General features: G+C 48.5%; 10 protein-coding genes across 10 annotated transcripts; 5 read left to right on the plus strand and 5 right to left on the minus strand.

Moving 5' to 3' along the window:
- Window positions 1-10: 10 nt before the first annotated feature.
- On the minus strand, window positions 11-1562 carry DFJ58DRAFT_654579 (uncharacterized protein; the record flags this gene model as incomplete). Its single annotated transcript, XM_041381801.1, has 7 exons — window positions 11-244; window positions 297-513; window positions 565-695; window positions 750-1025; window positions 1079-1278; window positions 1330-1451; window positions 1507-1562. The coding sequence occupies 7 exons, from the start codon at window positions 1560-1562 to the stop codon at window positions 11-13; spliced, it is 1236 nt and encodes a 411-aa protein (XP_041247724.1).
- A 211-nt stretch (window positions 1563-1773) lies between these two features.
- On the plus strand, window positions 1774-2467 carry DFJ58DRAFT_724026 (histone-fold-containing protein; the record flags this gene model as incomplete). Its single annotated transcript, XM_041385083.1, has 4 exons — window positions 1774-1936; window positions 1988-2130; window positions 2186-2322; window positions 2371-2467. The coding sequence occupies 4 exons, from the start codon at window positions 1774-1776 to the stop codon at window positions 2465-2467; spliced, it is 540 nt and encodes a 179-aa protein (XP_041247725.1).
- A 32-nt stretch (window positions 2468-2499) lies between these two features.
- On the minus strand, window positions 2500-5554 carry DFJ58DRAFT_769614 (uncharacterized protein). The gene is made up of 3 exons (XM_041389023.1): window positions 5050-5554; window positions 4290-5009; window positions 2500-4239 (listed from the first exon to the last, which is right to left on the minus strand). The coding sequence occupies exons 1-3, from the start codon at window positions 5303-5305 to the stop codon at window positions 2846-2848; spliced, it is 2370 nt and encodes a 789-aa protein (XP_041247726.1). The 5' UTR covers window positions 5306-5554; the 3' UTR covers window positions 2500-2845.
- Window positions 5555-5672: 118 nt separating this feature from the next.
- Window positions 5673-8116, minus strand: DFJ58DRAFT_679366 (uncharacterized protein). The gene is made up of 10 exons (XM_041383178.1): window positions 7972-8116; window positions 7799-7913; window positions 7637-7746; window positions 7175-7590; window positions 7012-7117; window positions 6816-6957; window positions 6560-6761; window positions 6382-6510; window positions 6237-6325; window positions 5673-6180 (listed from the first exon to the last, which is right to left on the minus strand). The coding sequence occupies exons 1-10, from the start codon at window positions 8068-8070 to the stop codon at window positions 5807-5809; spliced, it is 1782 nt and encodes a 593-aa protein (XP_041247727.1). The 5' UTR covers window positions 8071-8116; the 3' UTR covers window positions 5673-5806.
- Window positions 8117-9903, plus strand: DFJ58DRAFT_769631 (DnaJ-domain-containing protein). Its single transcript, XM_041389024.1, has 9 exons — window positions 8117-8281; window positions 8367-8376; window positions 8428-8476; window positions 8536-8632; window positions 8685-8780; window positions 8840-8921; window positions 8978-9136; window positions 9193-9294; window positions 9353-9903. The coding sequence occupies exons 1-9, from the start codon at window positions 8226-8228 to the stop codon at window positions 9644-9646; spliced, it is 945 nt and encodes a 314-aa protein (XP_041247728.1). The 5' UTR covers window positions 8117-8225; the 3' UTR covers window positions 9647-9903.
- An 842-nt stretch (window positions 9904-10745) lies between these two features.
- On the plus strand, window positions 10746-12406 carry DFJ58DRAFT_769636 (uncharacterized protein). Its single transcript, XM_041389025.1, has 5 exons — window positions 10746-10921; window positions 10976-11019; window positions 11077-11437; window positions 11492-12022; window positions 12078-12406. The coding sequence occupies exons 1-5, from the start codon at window positions 10846-10848 to the stop codon at window positions 12128-12130; spliced, it is 1065 nt and encodes a 354-aa protein (XP_041247729.1). The 5' UTR covers window positions 10746-10845; the 3' UTR covers window positions 12131-12406.
- Window positions 12407-12614: 208 nt separating this feature from the next.
- Window positions 12615-14243, plus strand: DFJ58DRAFT_769640 (uncharacterized protein). Its single transcript, XM_041389026.1, has 6 exons — window positions 12615-12751; window positions 12799-13039; window positions 13085-13207; window positions 13264-13372; window positions 13421-13550; window positions 13677-14243. The coding sequence occupies exons 1-6, from the start codon at window positions 12651-12653 to the stop codon at window positions 14176-14178; spliced, it is 1206 nt and encodes a 401-aa protein (XP_041247730.1). The 5' UTR covers window positions 12615-12650; the 3' UTR covers window positions 14179-14243.
- Window positions 14244-14512: 269 nt separating this feature from the next.
- On the minus strand, window positions 14513-16143 carry DFJ58DRAFT_654916 (uncharacterized protein; the record flags this gene model as incomplete). Its single annotated transcript, XM_041381824.1, has 5 exons — window positions 14513-14973; window positions 15019-15072; window positions 15142-15331; window positions 15385-15593; window positions 15651-16143. 5 exons carry the CDS (start codon window positions 16141-16143, stop codon window positions 14513-14515), a joined length of 1407 nt encoding a protein of 468 aa, XP_041247731.1.
- Window positions 16144-17245: 1102 nt separating this feature from the next.
- DFJ58DRAFT_838330 (uncharacterized protein) lies at window positions 17246-17963 on the plus strand (the record flags this gene model as incomplete). Its single annotated transcript, XM_041392448.1, has 4 exons — window positions 17246-17277; window positions 17330-17374; window positions 17496-17755; window positions 17944-17963. 4 exons carry the CDS (start codon window positions 17246-17248, stop codon window positions 17961-17963), a joined length of 357 nt encoding a protein of 118 aa, XP_041247732.1.
- A 552-nt stretch (window positions 17964-18515) lies between these two features.
- Window positions 18516-18918, minus strand: DFJ58DRAFT_654610 (uncharacterized protein; the record flags this gene model as incomplete). The annotated part of the gene is made up of 2 exons (XM_041381805.1): window positions 18516-18762; window positions 18812-18918. 2 exons carry the CDS (start codon window positions 18916-18918, stop codon window positions 18516-18518), a joined length of 354 nt encoding a protein of 117 aa, XP_041247733.1.
- Between the last annotated feature and the right edge of the window lie 397 nt (window positions 18919-19315).

The raw sequence follows: 19315 nt of genomic DNA on the forward strand, positions 1-19315 counted from the left end.
GGCCCGAATTTCATACTACAACCTGCTCCTCAGGCTTGGTTTTGTCAATAATAGGTCCTCCGACACCTTCTGTGTCTGAATAATCGCTATCTTCCTCCCAGGGCTCGAATTTGACCTTCACTCCAGCTCCGGTCTGAGGAGCAGCAGGATAAGCAGTGTTACCTGTTCGGTTGGGCCACCTCTTCTCCCTCTGCATATCTAGAGGGTCGCCAGAGGCCATTTCCTTTATGGCCAGCAAAGTGTACTGAAGATATTGTCAGTCAACCTTGTCTTGAGTCAAACAGTTCCGAACGTACATGCGCATCATTACCTGCGTTGTGCAGGAATGAAGTAGGGACTTGCAGATGCCTGCAGACTCGCTCTAGTGAACGTCTGTTATGCCCTCCTTCGCCTTCCAGTGCGGCGAATAAGTCGGACGTATCTAATACAAAGACTCCACTGTCGGGCTTTGCATCGGGAAGTAAGAAGTTGAGGTTGGGCAGGTCAGCATTGACGGCAGCAGATTTGAGGTATCTGCCAAAGGTGTCAGCGGTCAGACGCGTGAACTCTGAATCATCTTCTCACTTGATGTCCTGGTTATTATCGTGAAAGATCAAGAAAAGTGGGCCATACTTTTGCAGGTCAGCCACTAGATTCTGGATGCGGGTCCTGAAAGTAGCTCGATTGACAAGTTCGCTGTCCCCGAATGAAAAGTGCTAGATTATTCGCGCTAGGGTCAGTCACAAGCAGCAACTTCTCAACTTTCCTACCTCGCGATTGTTCTGGACGAATGTATTGGTATAATGGCGATATTCCTTCACGATGAGATGTCCCTGTTCTTCGACTTGCTGGCCATCGATCCACCGGACAAAGCTCCATCCAAACTCAGTGAGCATGGTGTGGTCCCTGTCCCATGCTTCGAAGTCCAGAGCACACCAAACGCCGACTTTCTCTACCCAGAGAGTGCGAACGCGTTCAAAAATCTCACGACGCGTTTTCAACATCGGATCTGCTCCCTTCAGACGCTTGTTATTCTTTTCTATTTGCTGGGGATTCTTGTAGTCAGAAACGATGGGCTGGGGTGTTTGGTGCAACATACCTTGAGAGCACCCTTGAGCTCGTCTTTGGTCTTGAATATGACGGGTGTGACGTGGCGGAGGCTAGATTCGGTTAGAAGACAATCGGAGTAAGGAAGAGATATGAGGTTTTCAGTGAGGCCCATGGCGTGCAGCCAGTATCTCAGGTATTCCACCTGTGCTGAGGAGAATAGCAATCGCGTCTCAAAGTTCTGGAGCGTCCCTAGATAAATATAAGACATAGGGATCTACACGACGTAGCGATTTCAGTTACCCAAGAAGAGTTCGGCTCCATCGACGCCCTCTTTGTGGAGGGGGTGATCAGGATGAACAAAAGCATCTTGCGCTAACGATGCCCTCAAGGGACTCCGATCTGCCTCTGGTAAGGCTTGGTGCCTGTGCAATTCACAATTTTCCGTCAGTAAGTTGTTATCCACTGGATCTATCGTACCATTCAAAGAAAATATCAGTATAACGATAATATCCTGTGATGACTGGGGAAACCATGATGGATTGATGGATAGAGTAAAGACAACTCGTACGGCGCTTAGATCGCACCGTATCATTGTTGTTTACCATAAATGGAAAGTGTGTTCGAGTTTGTCCGAGTCGCCGACCACACATAGACGTACGTCCACTCCTCCTAGCCATTTATCACTTCACAAACCAAAGCCTGTTCTTTCCCATCCTTTCTATTTCGCGCTGCTAGTTAGATTAAATGGCACAAACCGTACAGAAGCGCAAGAGACTGACCGGTGCCACACAAGAGGATAGTTCAGACGAACCCGGGCCCTCCAAGCGGCCCAAACACCCAACAGCGCGTAAGAGCACTGGTAGAGAAAAACCCGCCCCCGCTTCTGCAAGGGGTGGCAAAATACGAGGTACGTACGCGTCCGGTCGCGTCCATACGCGTCTTAACATCATCCCGACAGCCTCGAACGCAGGCGCAGAGGACGAACAGGGACATTCGCGGAAGAAACGTCGGTATCGCCCTGGTACTCTCGCGTTACGCGAAATCCGAAAATATCAGCGGAGCACAGACTTACTGTTGCGTCGGCTTCCTTTCTCGCGCGTGGTATGTGTTTAGTCGTGTTTCAGCCTAGGCACCTTGTCCTGAATGGGAGCTCCAGGTACGTGAAATCGCAATGGATATGATGACGGACACGAACTACGAGAGGGGGGAGGCTGGGCTAAGGTGGCAGAGCTCAGCAATCATGGCTTTACAAGAAGCTACTGAGGCGTTCCTGGTTCATTTGTTCGAGGATGCGTACGTCCCACTCTTGTGTTTCTCAAGTCTATCTTAACAATGGTACAGTAATCTGTGTGCGATACACGCCAAACGCGTGACAATCATGCAGCGCGACATTCAACTTGCTCGGAGAATAAGGGGACCATGGGGTGGTTTGGGGTAGGGGTTGATTGTGGATATTTATACAGTTATTTGTGTCGACTTTGAAGGCATTTAAGTTTATGTATCGCACTCGTTATAATGGCAAGCATTTCCTAAGTACTATGCATTGTACATGAAATTAGATAAAGTGAAAACATGAAGTTGGACACGGCCAAGGACATATCAACAACGTATGCACGTGGAGTGAATGCTAGAAGATTAATAATGATACGATGCGCTCGAACAGTGGGCATAAGAGTACGATTGAACCTAAACAATAGAACTGTGTTGTGATGATTTCCGATGTGTAAGATGGGTGTTCATGAGTGAATGTAAATGAGCGTGACACCAGAGATAGGGTCCGGATGTGGTATTAAGAGTCCCAGATTAGATGTCTATACTATGGGTATGCACTCTGATGCCGACTTGGCATCGAGCGGGTTTGGGATGTCGAAACTGACCTTCCAGGTGCAGTATAGGCGTGCACTAATGCAGGTGGCTCATGCGAACGATGAAGGCCACTGCTACGGGAAAGGTGTGCAGCTTGAGGAGACCTTTTGTCCCGCAGGTCTGTTTGGCTTCCGTACTTCCGATCAGCTGTGACATTACTGCTACTCGGGTGTCCGCGTGTGTCATCGCTGGCACGCCGTTGGTGGTTGGAAAAGTGTCCGGGAGAATTAGGAGCAGCGCGAGATGTATGGCGGACGCCTTCTGCGCTGTGGTTTGAAAAGCTGTTTTGTCGTGGAGACGAGGGAACTTGACCATAGGAAGAGTAGTTTGAGTACGGTTGCATTCCGAACTGGTTCGTCATGCCAAACTGGTTCATCATGAAAGGAGGGGAAGGGGGAAGTAAAGGGTCCAAGGAATAGAATGGCATAGCCATCATGGGAGCGACGGGAAGCGGTGAGACTGGTGGAATGGGAAAAGGCGGAACCGGCATGTTGCCCCAAGGGTTGTATGGTAGAAGTGACGCGCGAGGATTCGACAACGGCAACGAGAATTGTTTTGACGGGTCATATGCAACAGAGGTGTGTTTGCTAATATGTCGCCCATCCCGACCTCTTGCATCGTCTGATGATGTGTAAGTTGAGTAGACGGATGGAGGCCTTGAGAAGCTATGCTGGCTCCCGGGGGTAGCAGGCATCGAACTGGTAGGAGAACCGTCGTAAGGCGAGAGATTCGCAGAAGAGACCTTGAGATCTGTTGTCCGTTGGCGCGTTGATGGTAACCCAGACGGATGAGCGTCACGGGATGCAGATCTGTCACGTTCTATGTCCCGAACCAGGGAGGATGAGGAGATATGACCAGCTCTAGAGGCTTCTCGGCGGGTCCGCGAAGCCTGCAACTCCGAGGCGTAATTTTGATGTCGTCTTTCTTCCTCTATTTTCTTCCTGTGGAGTTCACGAGCCTTGCGCTCCTCTTCCTGCTCTCTCAGTTGTGCTTCCCGCAACCGGCGTTCTTCCTCCCACATGCGCCTGTCATCCCGTGCGCGCCGTCCCTCTTCCAATTCTCGCTTCTCACGCTCTTCGCGAAGAAACCTTGCTTTCTCTTCACGCTTTTTCTTGATACGTAGGACATAGCCCAAGGGAATTTGATCGTCTTTGCCACCTTCCGCGAACCTAACACCTCGTTTGACAGCGGGCGTGGGGGTAGGCTCTGCTTTGAGTCTGCTGATTTCTTTTTTAGATTCGTCTGGTGAGTCAACTGCAAGCGTGAGGGGCGAGAATTCAAAGTCTGCGACGGCAACGGAGGGGCTGAGTTTTTCCGTCGATGGCGATGCGACTGCGGCAGCTCCTGGAAAGATGATGAACTAAAAACACAAAATGCAACGTACTGAAACTTACCAGAGGCAGATTGAGACGGCTCAGGCTGAGGCTCTGCAGCTGGATCGAAGCCATCATCAATGTCGGACAGCAAGCCGGCCAGTATTTGTAACGGCTCCGAAAATTCGAGAGCCGCGACACCAAGCTGTGATCCAGTGACGATTTGACCAGAAGGTTCCTGGCGAGTCCAAACAAGAACTCGATCTTCGTAACAAGGGCGAGCCACCCAATTGCCGAGACCTTCGCTATTGCTCCTTAAAGACTGTGCCTTCGGCCATGTGTCGATATCGGGATCGTACGCCGGTGCTTCTTTCACCCGAGTCACGGATCGACTGCAAAGAGGCGCTAGACTGCGTTCCTCTGAAGGTGAAAGGGACTCCAGCGTGCTCAGGAGCACTGCTTTGTGCATCTTAGATTCCAGGGTGTCTCGGCGACGAACATGTCCCACACGAAGACAGGAGCGGGGGAACGGTGTGTTGTGGGGAATATCCAAAAGAGGAGGGCAAGAAGGACGATCACCGTCAGCAGAGCTGTTGAGAATAATTACTCTCATACTATGTCGTGCCTGGGTATTAGAATGCGCCAAGTTCTGGGTGGGAGGATCCTGAAGACGATCTGCTTCATCTTCAGATTCTGATGACGCATCATCCGTCTCGTTCGACGTCGGTGTCGGTGGAGGACGTAATGCGATCCCTGCCGTCGGAAAAGGCGGCACCCAAGCTGCTTTCGTATCTCCTTCATCTCTGTGGTTTTTTTGCCCCTAACCAAGATTTCCAGCTACCCTTCTGGCTGAGCATGCGCGTGCGGGGTGACTCTTCATCGTCAGGAGTACGCAGCTCTGCAGAGCCGGAGGATGCTGAGGAGGAGGAACCGCTAGCGAAAAGCTGTTGAGGGACCGCTTTTCGAGAAAGCGAGTTGAACATTCTCAGGCTACCCTTCCGTTTTGCAGCCTCTTGTGGGAGAGGGCCGTTGTCGTTAGATGACGGTGCGTCAGGCTTGTCAGCACGTCTCGCAAAGACAGAGGACATGCGACGCATGCTGGTCGTGGTTGGAAAAGTAAAGAGCGACGTATGCGAAAGTAGGCGACGCTAAACTTGAAACGCTTTAGAGCATTACAAATGGGACTGGAAGGCAATGATTGATTCAATGGTTCAATGCTGCAGATGGAAGGACCCGAATTAGCACGTTTTACGGCGTCTCTCACCGGTTCTGTGTTAGCTCGGCTACTTATAGTTTGGACTTGAGAAACACTGGTTTGTGAACTACGAATGTGTGCGATCTTCTGTGGACACAGGAAGTTCAAGGATTCGGTAGATGCATGGCTTTATATACTTCCTCGCACGAAGATCAAAAGTGCCTGACAGTTCCGCCGGGTTCGTGCGAATTGACCCTGCATGCAGAGAAGCATTCATCACAGTATCAATGTTATTATTATGTACCCCTGCGACAGAATAGTCGGTACCACGATGCGTCAAGTTAAATCAAACCTGATCACGTATGTGACGCCCGCTATTTTTGGAGACGGCTCATCGGCCAGCTCAATCATCCATGCCATCGAACAGCCCCTCTCCTTCTGAATCTTGCTCTTCCTTCTCTCGTCTTCGCTCCCTGTAATACCATCGCCGGAGTCGCCGCTCAAAGCGTTCAACCACCCCGCATAAGTAATCATCACCGACGCCAACCCATTTAGCTGATCTCGTGATGATGAGCGCCTGCTCCTCTGGGAGGTTTCCCAGGACATCGCGAGAATGGTAGATAGTGTATGATTCTCCGGGTTGTAGAACGGTCGTCTCGCCTACGTTGATTTTCGTGGCTGAGAGTCCTTTAACGATGCTGTGAGGGACTATTACTTCCAACCGAGCACCTCCACTTTCAGTCGACAGTGGGAAATAATTGTCCAGGATTTGTTGATCTATTCATTATCGTATAAATAACAACTACGCATTTCGGCGAAGGAAAACGCCTAACCTGATTCACCCCTTGGCGGTTTCACCAACACTCGTTCGCAAAAGTTGAGAAATTCGTCTATAGTCGCAAGATCCATATCGCCGGTTGACCTGACGCCCTCTAGTTAGTTACCCCCGTGACGAGACCTTGGTGCCTGCTTCCTCACATAGGAACCCTGGAGCTAAATCGCTTTTCATTATGCCGGGTATCTGCTTCACCCATTCCCCTGAATGCCGACAGATAACCATGAACGTCTGGAAAGGCGGATGCGGGATCCTCTACATCACGTGGGAGCCTGACCTGTGTCAATTCCGTTGCGTGTCTCACAAAAGCGAAATAGTTACCTCGGTTTCCCGTCGAGGCCATACACAAGTTTCAGTACAACTATTGCTGTGGCCACTAGCGCTAGCTCCGGCGGCACGTTGTCATACAACTGCATTTCGGGATCACCCAGTGCGCAACGTAACGTGGGTGACAAACTGTGGTGCAGTGTTAACGGCAGCGACAGAATACGACCGAGCCTCTTTGCGAGCCTGTACAATGTAGCTGGTGATATGAGTACGCATTACAAGCATAATTCGTAACTTCGGGGGAACATACGAGTGCCGCCAAGACATTGCTGCACAACTCGCCATAAGACGGGCGACGCGTTGAGCTCTGGTGTGAACACGCCATAATTCGCGTACATGAGCTTTGCCAAGCGAGAGGTGAGGCGGTGGATGTAAAGCGTGCTTGGGGGAAACTGTATACGTTCTTGCAATCAATTCGGTTGCGTAGAAAACGTGATTGTAATTACATGAGGAGAGAGTGCGCTCGCAGCGTGCTTCGTCAAATGACAAGTCATATCGGACGGGAGGAGGCGAAGGAAATCCAAATAAGGGAGCTCGTAAGATTCAATAACGCTAAATGTATGGGTCAATTCAATTGCAAGACAAAAGGTCATACAAGCCAAGACTTACTTAATAAAATCCTTGTACATCACAGGTAAACGTATGGTCCAACATGCGACCACTAGAACAACGATACAGTTGACAGGGCGGTCATATGTACCGACAAATCGGTAACTCGACTGGACCCCATGCTTTTGGGAAGTATGGTCCTTTTCCTTGTCCTCGTCAGAGGAACTTATTTCGGAGTTTTCACGCAGAAGCTCTGCAAGCTCCGGGTCTTCCTCTTCGCTGCTAGAAGAGGACGACTGGGGGCCATCACCGTCGTCGTCATCGGACTTAGACTCATCAAGGTTGTCTAATAATGGCTTTGTGTCACCAGCATCGGGATTATTACCCTTCTGCTCCCGCAAGTGGTGGTAGGGTTCCGCAGGGGGTGGTCTCGGCAGAAGATTCAAATGCAACGCCCATGTATCTCTGCATACAGTCTGAGTCAATGAAGTGACGGCCTCCAAACGACTGGAGGAAACCAACTTCAAACTCGGGGGGTAGATCCCAAAGTGCAATCAATGCCGCGATCTGCTTCCGTAGCACTAGCTGCAAGCATTGATAATAGTGAAAGCGTGCGCGTTCGCCGTGATATACTATTTTAGATTAGTTGAACGTTCCCATTACAAGGATCTTGGAGTCACTCACGCTTAGGATCGGCTCTGCTCTGCCTTGCCCCCTTCTTATGACCCGACTTGAGAGTGCGCTTCCTCATGGTGTAATTACCTAGATCCTGTGTTTCGCCTGATTCATTTCTGAAGTTCTGTCGAATGTATTAACTTCTAGAGCACTCGTGCCAAATGATAAGAAGTCATACGCACCTGTATGACATGCCCTTCGCTGCAGGCGACAAGGCCGCTCGAAGAATCCTTGTGCCATTGCTTCGACCCACAGACAGGACATTTGCGTCGTGGCGCCATGAAAATGTTGTTGTACAAAGGAGTAAACGCCCACGTGATGCACAGGTCGGGGTTATTCTATCTTCTCAGTTCTAACTTCTCAACTTGTTCGCCGTACACATTCACTCTTCCTGCACGCTCACGACCGCAGCAAGAAGTGGCTGTGACAGTCGCAGATGAAGCTTTTCACCTTCGTCGCGTTTCTTGCTGTGTTGGTTATCGTGGTTTCAGCGTGAGTATGATATTCTAGGTGCACACGAGTGCATTGTCTGACTTAGAGCGCGTTTCACACTTTTTTCTATCCTCACCGCAAACAGATGGACCAAAGTAAGATAGTTTATTACGCATCTCAATACACGATCTCATGCAGATAGGAAGGAAGACCATGAAATATTCGATCTAGTCACTGCTCTTGAAGCATCCGAGGGTGTGTCCTGAGTACTATTTAGTGCTTAGCTACGGAAAATTGAGACTCTACTCCCATAGGCAAGGGTACCACGTTCTACTCATGGCTGGATGTGCCTTCGACGGCGACGCTTGTCCAGATTAATAAGGCGTACAGGAAGAAAAGCATCCAGCTCCAGTTGAGCACCAGTCCCGTGTTATATGCCATTGGTTGCTAAGTGCATATTTAGTCCGGACAAAAATCCTGGTGTGAAGGACATCCATGAAACGTTTGCGCGTCTGGGAGTTATTGCAACCATTTTGAAAGACACCGAGGGTCGTAAGCGGTATGTAGACTTCACTCAGACTTGGTCCGAGTTCCGAATGTTTATTTGACTGTCCACAGGTATGACTTTTTCTACAAAAACGGTGTACCGAAATGGAGAGGCTCGGGCTATTACTATGCACGGTTTAGGCCAGGCCTAGGGGTATTTCATAATTTTTTGTTCGGATGAGAGACCCGGAGTTCATTTTTGAATTTTAGACTGTCCTGGTATTCCTTACCATCCTCACATCTGGGCTTCAATATCTCGTGCAGACATTGAATTACAAACGGGACCTGCGGCGCGTTGAGCTGGCAATACGGGACGCCAGACTTGCAGCTTGGGGCCCAAAGATGGAGCCACTCCAAGGAAAACGGAAGGTATGACTTATATCTGAAAGTGTGATCCAGATATCCAGACATGCTTTCACCTACAGGTTAAGGTCAACCTTGGCGGGGGCCCTCGTCAAAACGAAGATGGAGATATTATTGCCGGAAAAATGCTTGATATGGTCGTAGAACAAGACAACGTATTCATTGTACGTGAAGTACCAATATCACTCTGCAAAGAATGATTCTAACTTATCAACTGAGCAGCTGGATCCCTCGGGTAGTCTGCACCTCCTGGATACAAGTTCGGCTACTCCTGCGGCCATTTCAAGAACATGGTTCATCGAGCTATTGATCAGCAGTATTCGTAAATTCCGCTACTCCAAAGAAAACGAAGTAGATAACGAGCAAAGTGCCCCCACTGTTGACAGACCTGACTCTCCGGCGAGTGGAACTGCCATGCATAGTGGAGCAAGCGAGGGTGAAGAACCTAGGCAGGCAGGCTATGTTGCAGCAGTGAAAGCTGGTGGGAGAAGAAGAAAGGCGACGAGAAAGCGGTGACCACATGTCCTACCGTTCTTCGGTACACTGCGGGGATTTAGAGTTGCGATATATGGTACTAGCCTCGCTAATTCCAGATTAGATGGGATGGTTTCATTAGCCCCGTGGTCAAAGAAGATCATGTGGTCTTTGTTAGACATCTAGTTACTGGTGATTATTTGCGCCACTGTTGGCAGGTGACCATTGCATCCAACTCCACGTCGCAGGGGTGGCGTAATAGATGGTGATCCAACAGTTGATTGGATTTAGGATAAACCAACAGGATGAAAGATTAAATTTGAAACGCGAAGGAATATGGATGGAACGTGAAGATGACCGACTCTCCGACGACCAAGGGAGCCTGGGACATAAGCTTCAATATTCGAACTAGTAATAATACATGATGAGGGAGCTCCGAAAAGCCACGAGAATAGAAACTCTCGCAAACCAGTAGAACTCGGTGAGACACGCGGTAAGCCAAAATGAGGTTAGGCTCCGGTAGATCCCCGCATCACTGTTGTTAAACACGGCCCAGGCCTTTGTTCGACCGAAGATATAAGCATCAATGCGTACTACTTGTGTGATATGGCGAGGACATTGAACATAAGGCGGAAGCTGAACGCCGCTGCCATGCACAGCAAGTACTATTGGAGCCCAATTAGAGCACCATGAGGAGAAATATGTCGGCCGATGAGGAGCTCACATGTTCCGGTGGAGCTGCGGAAAGCCTTGGCCATTGGACTAGAAGACGTGTGAGGTCTAGAAACGGGCCGACTCACAGTGGGTGAACTTCGGATACAGAAGGGCAGTAGCTATAGTACTTCCAAGACGTTGACATTAATCGACATGTAGATCCGAGTGCAGGGTCGAAGGCCTAAGACTGTAAGGAACGAGACACACGGAATTCGCAACTCTTTTCAAATCAAATAATAACAAATATTAAAGATCAAAAATGGGAGATGTAAAGAAACAGGGAATTTGCAACTCTTTCAAATTAAATAATAACAAATATTATATAACGAAGCAGTGCAAAAATCAGATGTAATTCCTTATCATCCAATCAGTAACCAGTAAAAAGACGGTGCCTTAAGTAAACAAATGGCAACAAAGGGGATAGTGACCTCTCCATTTAAGCCGTTCCACAAAGGCCTTGACTCCTCTCATCTCCTGTGCCTCACGCGTTGTTCAACATCACAAGCACTAATATCCTTTGAACAATCATGGCCTATCTATACCACAACGATCTTCTTGCTCCCTACCTTGCACTCCCCCAAGGCGACAAGGTCCAAGCTGAGTGTGAGATTCTTTTACTTTCTTATCGATTTCGGAAGAAGTAACCTCAATCTACAGACGTTTGGATTGATGGCGATGGCGGTCTTCGTTCAAAGACCACGGTCGGTCATCGCGAATGATTGTCGGTCCATTCATCTATATTGATATTCCAATTCCAGACAGTGAGCAAGAAGGTGACTGACATCGGCCAGCTCCGCATCTGGGATTTCGATGGTTCATCCACAAACCAAGCTCCAGGTACTGACTCAGATGTCTACCTCCGTCCCGCCGCTATTTTCAAGGATCCTTTCCGGGGTGGTGACAACATACTTGTTCTCGCCGAGACCTACAACAATGACGGCACCCCCAACCGAACTAACTACCGCCACCACACTAAGAAGGTTATGGATCTCGCAAAGGACACTGTTCCCTGGTTCGGTCTTGAGCAAGAATATACCCTTATCGATGCAGATGGCACGCCATACGGCTGGCCGAAGGGTGGTTTCCCCGGACCCCAGGGCCCTTACTACTGTGGTGCAGGTATGCTTCCTTTAGCCGCCCAGATGTGCTCATCGTTAATTTCGCTTGTTTAAGGAACTGGCAAAGTTTTTGCTCGTGACCTCATCGAGGCTCACTACCGTGCCTGCCTGTACTCCGGCGTGAACATCAGTGGTATCAATGCTGAAGTCATGCCCTCCCAATGGGAGTTCCAAGTTGGCCCTTGCGAGGGTATCTCCATGGGTGATCACCTCTGGATGGCTCGTTACCTTCTCGTCCGCATTGCTGAACAGTGGGGCGTCAAAGTCTCCTTCCACCCTAAGCCTCTTTCAGGGGACTGGAACGGTGCTGGTTGCCACACCAACTACAGCACCAAGGCCATGCGTGAGCCTGGAGGTATGAAGTACATTGATGAGGCCATCGAGAAACTCTCAAAGAGACATGCTGAGCACATCGCTGTCTACGGCGAGGACAATGATCTCCGTCTCACTGGCCGTCATGAGACTGGCCACATTGGAGACTTCAGTTCTGGTGTTGCTAACCGTGGTGCATCTATCCGAGTGCCAAGGCACGTTGCTGCCCAGGGTTATGGATACCTAGAGGACCGCCGTCCTGCCTCCAACATTGGTCAGCATGTCCTCTATTCTCGTTTATCCCGTTAATGACTTTTTCTATGAATTAGACCCATACCGTGTGACTGGAATCATTGTAGAGACCACCATTCTTGACAAGTAGAAGTTTTTTTTTCCCGTTGTACTTTACCCATCCGTTTTTGTTGGGACGCAGCCGAATAAAGGAGGCATGCATGACTCAGACTCACAGTAATAATTTGCTCTGCAGCGTTGTACATCAATGATCATCGAATAACTTCGCTCCGCGGAGACAAACAGCTACTTGTTAGACTAATAATGAATCAAAACTACTGGTCAACAACTGTTGCACATGTCACACTATGAATATTATCTAATTAAGTATCACTGGTTCAGGGACCAGCAATGATCAGTTCTGCCACCATTCTTGGGCACGCCAAGCTTGGACACTCATACATCACAACAACAGTCCATTTTACGTCAATATTAATATTTGTAGTCTGGTTACAGAACCTATGCAGGTAGCTACGGCTGAGATTCTCGTGTGACACGCTAGTCCTTATTAGATTTATTTATTCGTTTATTTGGTGTTGTTAGAATCGAAAGGTCTTGATTGCCGAAATTGGTCAGTCTGGACTTTGCTGTTGCGCAGTATTGGCGCAGTAATGGATCCGCAAGACAGAAAATTGACTCTACCTACCTTTCTCAAAGTCCTCACCAGCAACAATGTGCCTGTTCCAAAGGCAATGGCAGTAGCCAGCAAAGTGTTCGTCTGCTCAATTAGCAAGTTTGTGTGAATAACTGTGATCTCAGGTACAAGGAAACCAATACGACTAGCCTCCTTGCGCAACTTACAGACGCGAAGTTGAAAGTGAGTGGTGTGGAAGACAAGGAAACGCGGAAACTCGTGTTAGCTGCAATTCGCAAAGCGGGGTACACTGCGCAGCCCTCAGGTTCGAAATCGAAAGCAAAAAGTGACAAATCCAAGAGTTTGGATGAGCAGCCCGTAGCAGGTCCGTCTGAACCGAGGGTCGCAAATGCAGTGCAGATCGTGGTGAGTTCACATCCCGTTGCATAATTTGCATGCTAAATGACATAGACCACACCAGTTAAGCGGAAACGAAAATGGGACGACGACTTGAACGAGCTCCTTCCAGATGGACCTCCAGACGAGGCTGCTGCGTACGGCAGCTTGGTGTTCAATGAGGTATTAGATGAGGCGGTACAGTTCAATCCTCCGCTCGCTCAATCAGGCATGCTCAGCGCGTGTCTTCTTAGGTTCTCAAGACGAAGTCTACAGTTGTGAATCGGGCACCATTGATGACAGCCTGGGCAACTGTAGTTGCGGAGCGCTTAGGATTTGAGCGGGAGGAAGCGCTCAGCATTGGTACGTACCAGCCAGTGGGCATGCTTGATGTACTCAAATGTCACGAAGCTTCCGTTTACACTGAAATGAATGCAATATCAAAGGGCGTGTCCTTGGGTATCTTTGACAGATCACGCAAGAAAGAGATAGAACCTATCAAGGATAGCACACAACCTTATGTCGACTTACTAGGAAGAAGGTATGCCTCATGGCAGGTCTTGGTGCCTTTTACTGACAGCACAACGTGTTACGATTGTTGACAGGATGTACGTCCATCTGTCTGTCTATTTACAAACGTTCTGATCTTCCGCGGCCATTCTGCCAGACCCCTCTATCAGACACAGAACGAGATATGGCGTGCTCTCGACAACACCTCACCGGCTCTCCCCAGCACAGCATTTTCATATATATCTCGTGCGTTTCGACAGACGACTCCGTACGTCATGGGCGCCCTCCGATTGTTGGCCGAAAGCTTCCCACCCCCAGAACTTAATAACAAAGGTTTCGGATTGTATGCCGAGTTCAGACCTGATGTAGATGGGTGGGGTAAACGTGGCGAAGTGCGCTGCGAACAAATTCTGTCACTCCGCAAGAAAGACAGAAGCACTATCGCTGAGACCGCTGTGAAAGGTGAAGTTGTAAAGCTGGAAGTCAATCACGATTCGAGAGCAACTGAAGGTCCGGGTGGGATACAATCTGGTACGTCGGAAGGACCGGAACACAAGAAGGCACGAACGATGACCCTGGAGGAGTACGAGGCTGCACTGGACCAGGATGACACATTTGATGATGTAGACCCACCTGTGACTCCCACGTATTGCCTCTAATTAGACGTGATTATAGATAGGGCTAGCACGTCTAAAACGACAGAGTTCCAGCGTTTCCAAGCCTCCTTCAATAACTCTTGGATAAAGAGTGACTTATAATAACAGTAGTTCTAGGTAACTAAGCGGGACGTCGGCATTAATGTTCCTGGCTTCGGCTATCATGCTCCCGCCATGTGAACCTTCGTGCCCACCGTCGTACACGACGAGCTCCTTAAACCATGCATATTGACAGCGCGTTTTTACACATTGGTGGCGCGTTTTTTACAGTGACAGCTACTAATCATTCAGATATGTACAGATCCTCAGAATATACATAAAAGAGTAGCAGGGTGTACTACTCGCCCTCGTCCTCTTCCTCATCAGACGACTCAATGAACTCCGCACTTTTAGGGGCCTCACGATGCTGGGCACTAGTATTCTTTTTCACCTTCTTTGACGGCCTTCTGTTCTCTTTGTGTGCCTGTCCTGTGGTAGGTGGAGCCTTGCGCTTGCGAGTGATTCCAGCATCGGAGCGCTTCTTGCGTGGCTGCCGAACAACTTGCCCCGCCGAACGGCGCGCATCAAGTTCAGCACTGTGAACCTTGACTTCGGCTGGAGTGAGAGCAGCCCAGTAACATGTTTGGTCCTTGAGCGCATCGCGGAGCTTGCGAATTTCACCGACTGTCCCGATGTTTGAGGGACTGGTAAATTTGATACCCTGGGGCCATCCTACTAGCTTGACCGCATACGTTTCGATAATCGCCGTCTCGTAGTTGTTGTAGTTCATCGTGATGTCTCTTTTGCCAGTCATTGCAACTGTAAAGATGTCAGACAGCACTCATGCACACTACTGTCACATACCCAGTCCTCGGACAATCAATTTTCGAGCTTGCTTGCGGACTGTTTCCAAAGAGTCTCATTCATTGAGATCTGAAAAAGACTGAATAAGAATAAGATATCACTGTGAGGAGCCAGATGACTTACTTTGATTCTGCGTGCAGGCCCATTGTTCGTATTGTCGGAGAAAATCAGCCATTGGAGAGTCGTAAACGTCCTCCCAGAAGTCTTCAGAATTGTCAGTACCGTGCATTGTGCTTTGAATAGTGTCATTAATGTGACCCCGAACGACAAATAGAGTCCCGTAGGTGCCTGTGCGAATACGCAAATCATCGAGCTTCGAAGTGAAAATAAGTTCAGTAGAATACATGTGACAGGCGGAGAGCTCACCTCCTTGACCACCCTTTCTGTCGTGACTAAAACATCTCGCGCAGTAGCCATGTTATTTGCTCGCACGCTACTTACCTTTTGTTCACGGTGTTGACTGAGAGCAGCTATATAAGTGGCCTTTTCACCCTTCGTCAAATCTTGCATCTGGGGGTCCTGAGCAACCATCTCGCGCAGCTCGACCAATGTGTACCGAAGGCCATTAGGCTGGCCTTGTTGCAACAGAATATGAGTATGAGAACAAGAGCAAGCAAAGGAATTTTGCGTACCGCTGTTCATTTCCTTAGCTTTGGCATGAATTAAGGCGTTATTGAGGTGAACCTTGCGCGCCGTGCAATACTTGGTCTGATGACTGATTATGTCGTTGATCTGTTTGGGAGTAACATTGTGAGCGAGTGAGAGCAATTCAACTCCGTTTTTCTGTTCTTGCAGATGTTTGGCAACAGCATTGTGTAGATGCTTCGTAATTTCTGTCCTCTGGTCTTTCTTGATTTTCCGAGAGGCCTTCTGGGCATCTGATAGCCGAGGCGGTGGGGTCCGGCGATGGATCATGGGACGTGTTGGGTTTCGCGCTGCCCAGGTGGATGAATTTGCATCACGGAGGGGCTCTGACAATGACTCTTCACCACCAGGCGATGATGCGCGAGAGGAAGGTGTGAGTTCACGTGCGTCAGGTGAAAAATGAGAGATGACGGGAGTAGGAGGCTGTGGAAGGGCCGGGCCATCATTGAGGAATGCTAACTCATCACTTGTCAGTGGCATCGAGTATAATGATGGGTCTTCCCAATCGATACCGTGCCAAAGTTGGGGTGTATGGCTCGATCCTGTTTTTTTCAAAAGTCAATACAAAGAGTGGGAGATGCACATAAATAACACTGCACCTTCATTTTCATTGAGCAACCCTGCGAGATATTCAGGTCCTCCGCCGTTGATGAAATTTCCATTGGTATTAAAGTCATCTTCAGAGAAAATGTAGCTCATAGTTGTCTGTGTGGGTAGGAGGGAGTGTCGTTGTGGGGATGCGATTAAAAAAACAATGTGCTTGCTTCAGGAACCTGAAAAGCATACCTATGGGATCGATGACGCCATGGCAGTCGGATCATTGAAACCCTACAAAAAAGCATATCAGAGTCAATAATAGAACAACTCGAATAGAAAAAAGATGCTTGCCTTGAGAACCTAAGAATCACGCCAATGGAGTAGGACGAGGTCTGGAACATTCAGATGGGGTTGTTGTCAGCTTCCTCGGTTGCACAGCGGCAACTTTGTAATTTCGGGAGGAAGTTTTCTGATGGGGGACATCTCTGCTGGGATGACCTTGTCGCAATCCCTTGATCCAACTTGAATGCCGATGGTGTATAACATTGATTGGGGGCGATAACACACATCTCTGCTGGGATGACCTTGTCACAATCCCTTGATCCAACTTGAATACCAATGGTGTATAATGTTGATTGGGAGCGATAACACACATCTCTGCTGGGATGACCTTGTCGCAATCCCTTGGTCCAACTTGTATACCAGTAGTGTATAACGTTGATCGAGGGCGATAATGCACATCTCTGCTGGGATGACCTTGTCGCGATCCTGACTTGAATCCTGATGGTGTTCGGTCCCGGATAGTTCCACGTATGACATTGATTCAATGGGGGTGATCGCTGTCTCATTAACATTCTACATAATGTACGAGGGGGAATCCCAAGGTAAGGGCATTAATATCAGATCAAGGAAAATCTCACGAACCGTTTTTTTCCCCTCAAATCTATGGTAAGTCTCGATTTTGGGACTCACGGTCTGCTCACAGTTGTATAATATTCACATACATTCTAAGGCTAATCCTGCTGTTACTCTGAGCAGGCAGCGCATGGCTACCAAGCGTTGGCTTGAGAAGCCAGGGTAAGCTTTCGCCTTTGACTGACACTGAGATTGTACTTCCCTGCTATTTCAGAGTTCGAGACACGCAAAATGCAAAGGCACGCGTTCGGATGGCGAGGTCAGTCCGGCTCTCATTCTCAAATCAAAATTTCGTGCTTAAATACATTTTTTCAGCAAGCGGGCCAGGTCAAATCACTTTTGTTTATTCCGTCTCTTACTCTTGCTGACTGCACTCATAGCCTTAAAAAAATACATGCCCCTGCAGAGCCAACTATACACATCCCTTTGGTCAGTTCGCCCGTGCTCGACGGTCTCAATTCTCGCGATATCACTCCTGAGGTCGATGATGGATCTCTACTGACTATGGAGAATGACTTTCCCTGTTCCTGCGACACGCCAACCCTGCAAGACATTGAGAACATGGCCAACCAGTGGCAAAAGGGATGGGCCCGGAAGTCTGAACATGCATGGGATGATGCGTATGAAAACCTACTCAAAGGTGCGCAAAAGAAGGGAGGACTAGAGACTATCATTTTTCTTGACGAATGTGGTGCGCATGCTTGTGAGGGGAGGGGACTTCTCGAATGTGTGCAAAACATTGTACATACCAGCTGCCCGTATTGCAGGGAGCGCCTCAAACATGATATTATTCTACTGCATGATTTGCTCATTTGTATTGTTTTGGAGGTCAAATTCTTCGAAGTTAAGGTAGCTAACAGTAAAAATAAGTAGTTTGACTATATGATATGTCGAGCGATTATAGTGAATCCATAGCGAATTGATATCAAACACATAGCGAATTGATGGTGAACACATACCAGAATCCTTACATTATAGCGAACACATAGTGAATTGATATCAAACGCATGGCGAATTGATGGCGAACACATAGCGAATGTCATTGTATCTCTAGCATGTTGCACTACCATAGAATTCTAAACCACCAACTGCGTCCAAGGTTAGGTCATCTGTTATACTGAATGTGTGGTGAGTGCAGTGGACCTCGATTTAGGACTATGACTCTTGTATATCACTGGCTAATCGCTAATTACACTTGCGGGATACATGCAGACTATTAAGGTAATGCAACTATGCAGTCCAATGTCGTTCAATCACAGTTGCACATCTGCATCAATTTTGTAATCACGCATAGTAGCTAGCACATTTTGTGATCCGAGCATAAAGATTCCATTGCTAAGGAATTACAAGCAAGTCATGTATATGTACACGGCTGAGATAGTGAACTACTACGAAGGTATCTAAAGTTCATAGTGTGTCATTGTCTCCGATAAGTCGTCTACCTGCGACCACAAGTCATCCGAGTCAGCGGACCAAGAGGGGGAAGGTGGGGATGCAGGCAGCCAGAAAGGGCCACCCGGGGTTGGTACTGCTCGTACTCTACCTTCATTATATTGTACTGTATATACCTCGAGTGCCTTCTGGAACGAGGGGTACCGCTTCTGAACGTTACCGCTCACAAAGTTGGTGCGTTCAGCCACGTCAGCCCTTATATGAGTGTCAATATTATTATAAGTGAGAGGTCGGCAATGCTTACCAGTGATAGAAGATGCCTACTTCTTGGCCGACGGTAATTAACCAGAACCCTTCAGGTTCTAAACCAGCATGTGGGGGTGCGATATCGCTAGGTTTTGGTACCTGCATTGGAAGAAGTGCGACATTCGTAGAATGTTGCGCATGTGATGATGAACTCGAAGGCGGCAGATGGTCTTGTGCGCGGGAGCTAGTAGATAGATCGGAGTTTGGGATGGTTTGATTGACATGCGAGGAGTTGGTGTGTGATGCTTTGGAAAGGGTGATACTCTCTTCAACAGTCTTGCGCTTCCAGCTAATAGTATCCAACGATGAACCTGTTTGAGAGCGTGAGCATGCGGGTGATTGTCAGATGATATAGACCTGCGACCCACCTGATACGGTTAAGCTTTCAACCAACTGACATAAGTCCCGGACGTGATCATCGTGGCAAGAAATGATGGATGGTGAGGGAGTGCGTGACATGGTGGATATAAGACACTTAAGGAAATGGTTAATTGAATGAGGG

The sequence above is a fragment of the Suillus subalutaceus genome (assembly GCF_016647625.1).
Source record: "Suillus subalutaceus strain FC151 chromosome Unknown DFJ58scaffold_17, whole genome shotgun sequence".
Classification (NCBI taxonomy): Eukaryota; Fungi; Basidiomycota; class Agaricomycetes; order Boletales; family Suillaceae; genus Suillus; species Suillus subalutaceus.

Bases quoted from the DNA above. Each gene is read 5' to 3' on its own strand.
- DFJ58DRAFT_769640 (XM_041389026.1), top strand. From the start codon at position 12,651: ATGGATCCGCAAGACAGAAAATTGACTCTACCTACCTTTCTCAAAGTC. The intron at 12,752-12,798 runs GTTCGTCTGCTC...CTGTGATCTCAG, and splicing joins ATGGCAGTAGCCAGCAAAGT to GTACAAGGAAACCAATACGA. The intron at 13,373-13,420 runs GTACGTACCAGC...AATGTCACGAAG, and splicing joins GGAGGAAGCGCTCAGCATTG to CTTCCGTTTACACTGAAATG.
- DFJ58DRAFT_679366 (XM_041383178.1), bottom strand. From the start codon at position 8,070: ATGGCGCCACGACGCAAATGTCCTGTCTGTGGGTCGAAGCAATGGCAC. The intron at 7,747-7,798 runs GTGAGTGACTCC...AATCTAAAATAG, and splicing joins GAGCAGAGCCGATCCTAAGC to TATATCACGGCGAACGCGCA. The intron at 7,591-7,636 runs GTTGGTTTCCTC...TCATTGACTCAG, and splicing joins ATCTACCCCCCGAGTTTGAA to ACTGTATGCAGAGATACATG.
- DFJ58DRAFT_769631 (XM_041389024.1), top strand. From the start codon at position 8,226: ATGAAGCTTTTCACCTTCGTCGCGTTTCTTGCTGTGTTGGTTATCGTG. The intron at 8,922-8,977 runs GTATTTCATAAT...TTTGAATTTTAG, and splicing joins GGTTTAGGCCAGGCCTAGGG to ACTGTCCTGGTATTCCTTAC. The intron at 9,295-9,352 runs GTACGTGAAGTA...TCAACTGAGCAG, and splicing joins AACAAGACAACGTATTCATT to CTGGATCCCTCGGGTAGTCT.
- DFJ58DRAFT_769614 (XM_041389023.1), bottom strand. From the start codon at position 5,305: ATGCGTCGCATGTCCTCTGTCTTTGCGAGACGTGCTGACAAGCCTGAC. The intron at 5,010-5,049 runs GTAGCTGGAAAT...AAAACCACAGAG, and splicing joins GCGCATGCTCAGCCAGAAGG to ATGAAGGAGATACGAAAGCA. The intron at 4,240-4,289 runs GTAAGTTTCAGT...TCATCTTTCCAG, and splicing joins GCCGTCTCAATCTGCCTCTG to GAGCTGCCGCAGTCGCATCG.
- DFJ58DRAFT_769636 (XM_041389025.1), top strand. From the start codon at position 10,846: ATGGCCTATCTATACCACAACGATCTTCTTGCTCCCTACCTTGCACTC. The intron at 11,438-11,491 runs GTATGCTTCCTT...CGCTTGTTTAAG, and splicing joins CCCTTACTACTGTGGTGCAG to GAACTGGCAAAGTTTTTGCT. The intron at 12,023-12,077 runs GTCAGCATGTCC...TCTATGAATTAG, and splicing joins CCGTCCTGCCTCCAACATTG to ACCCATACCGTGTGACTGGA.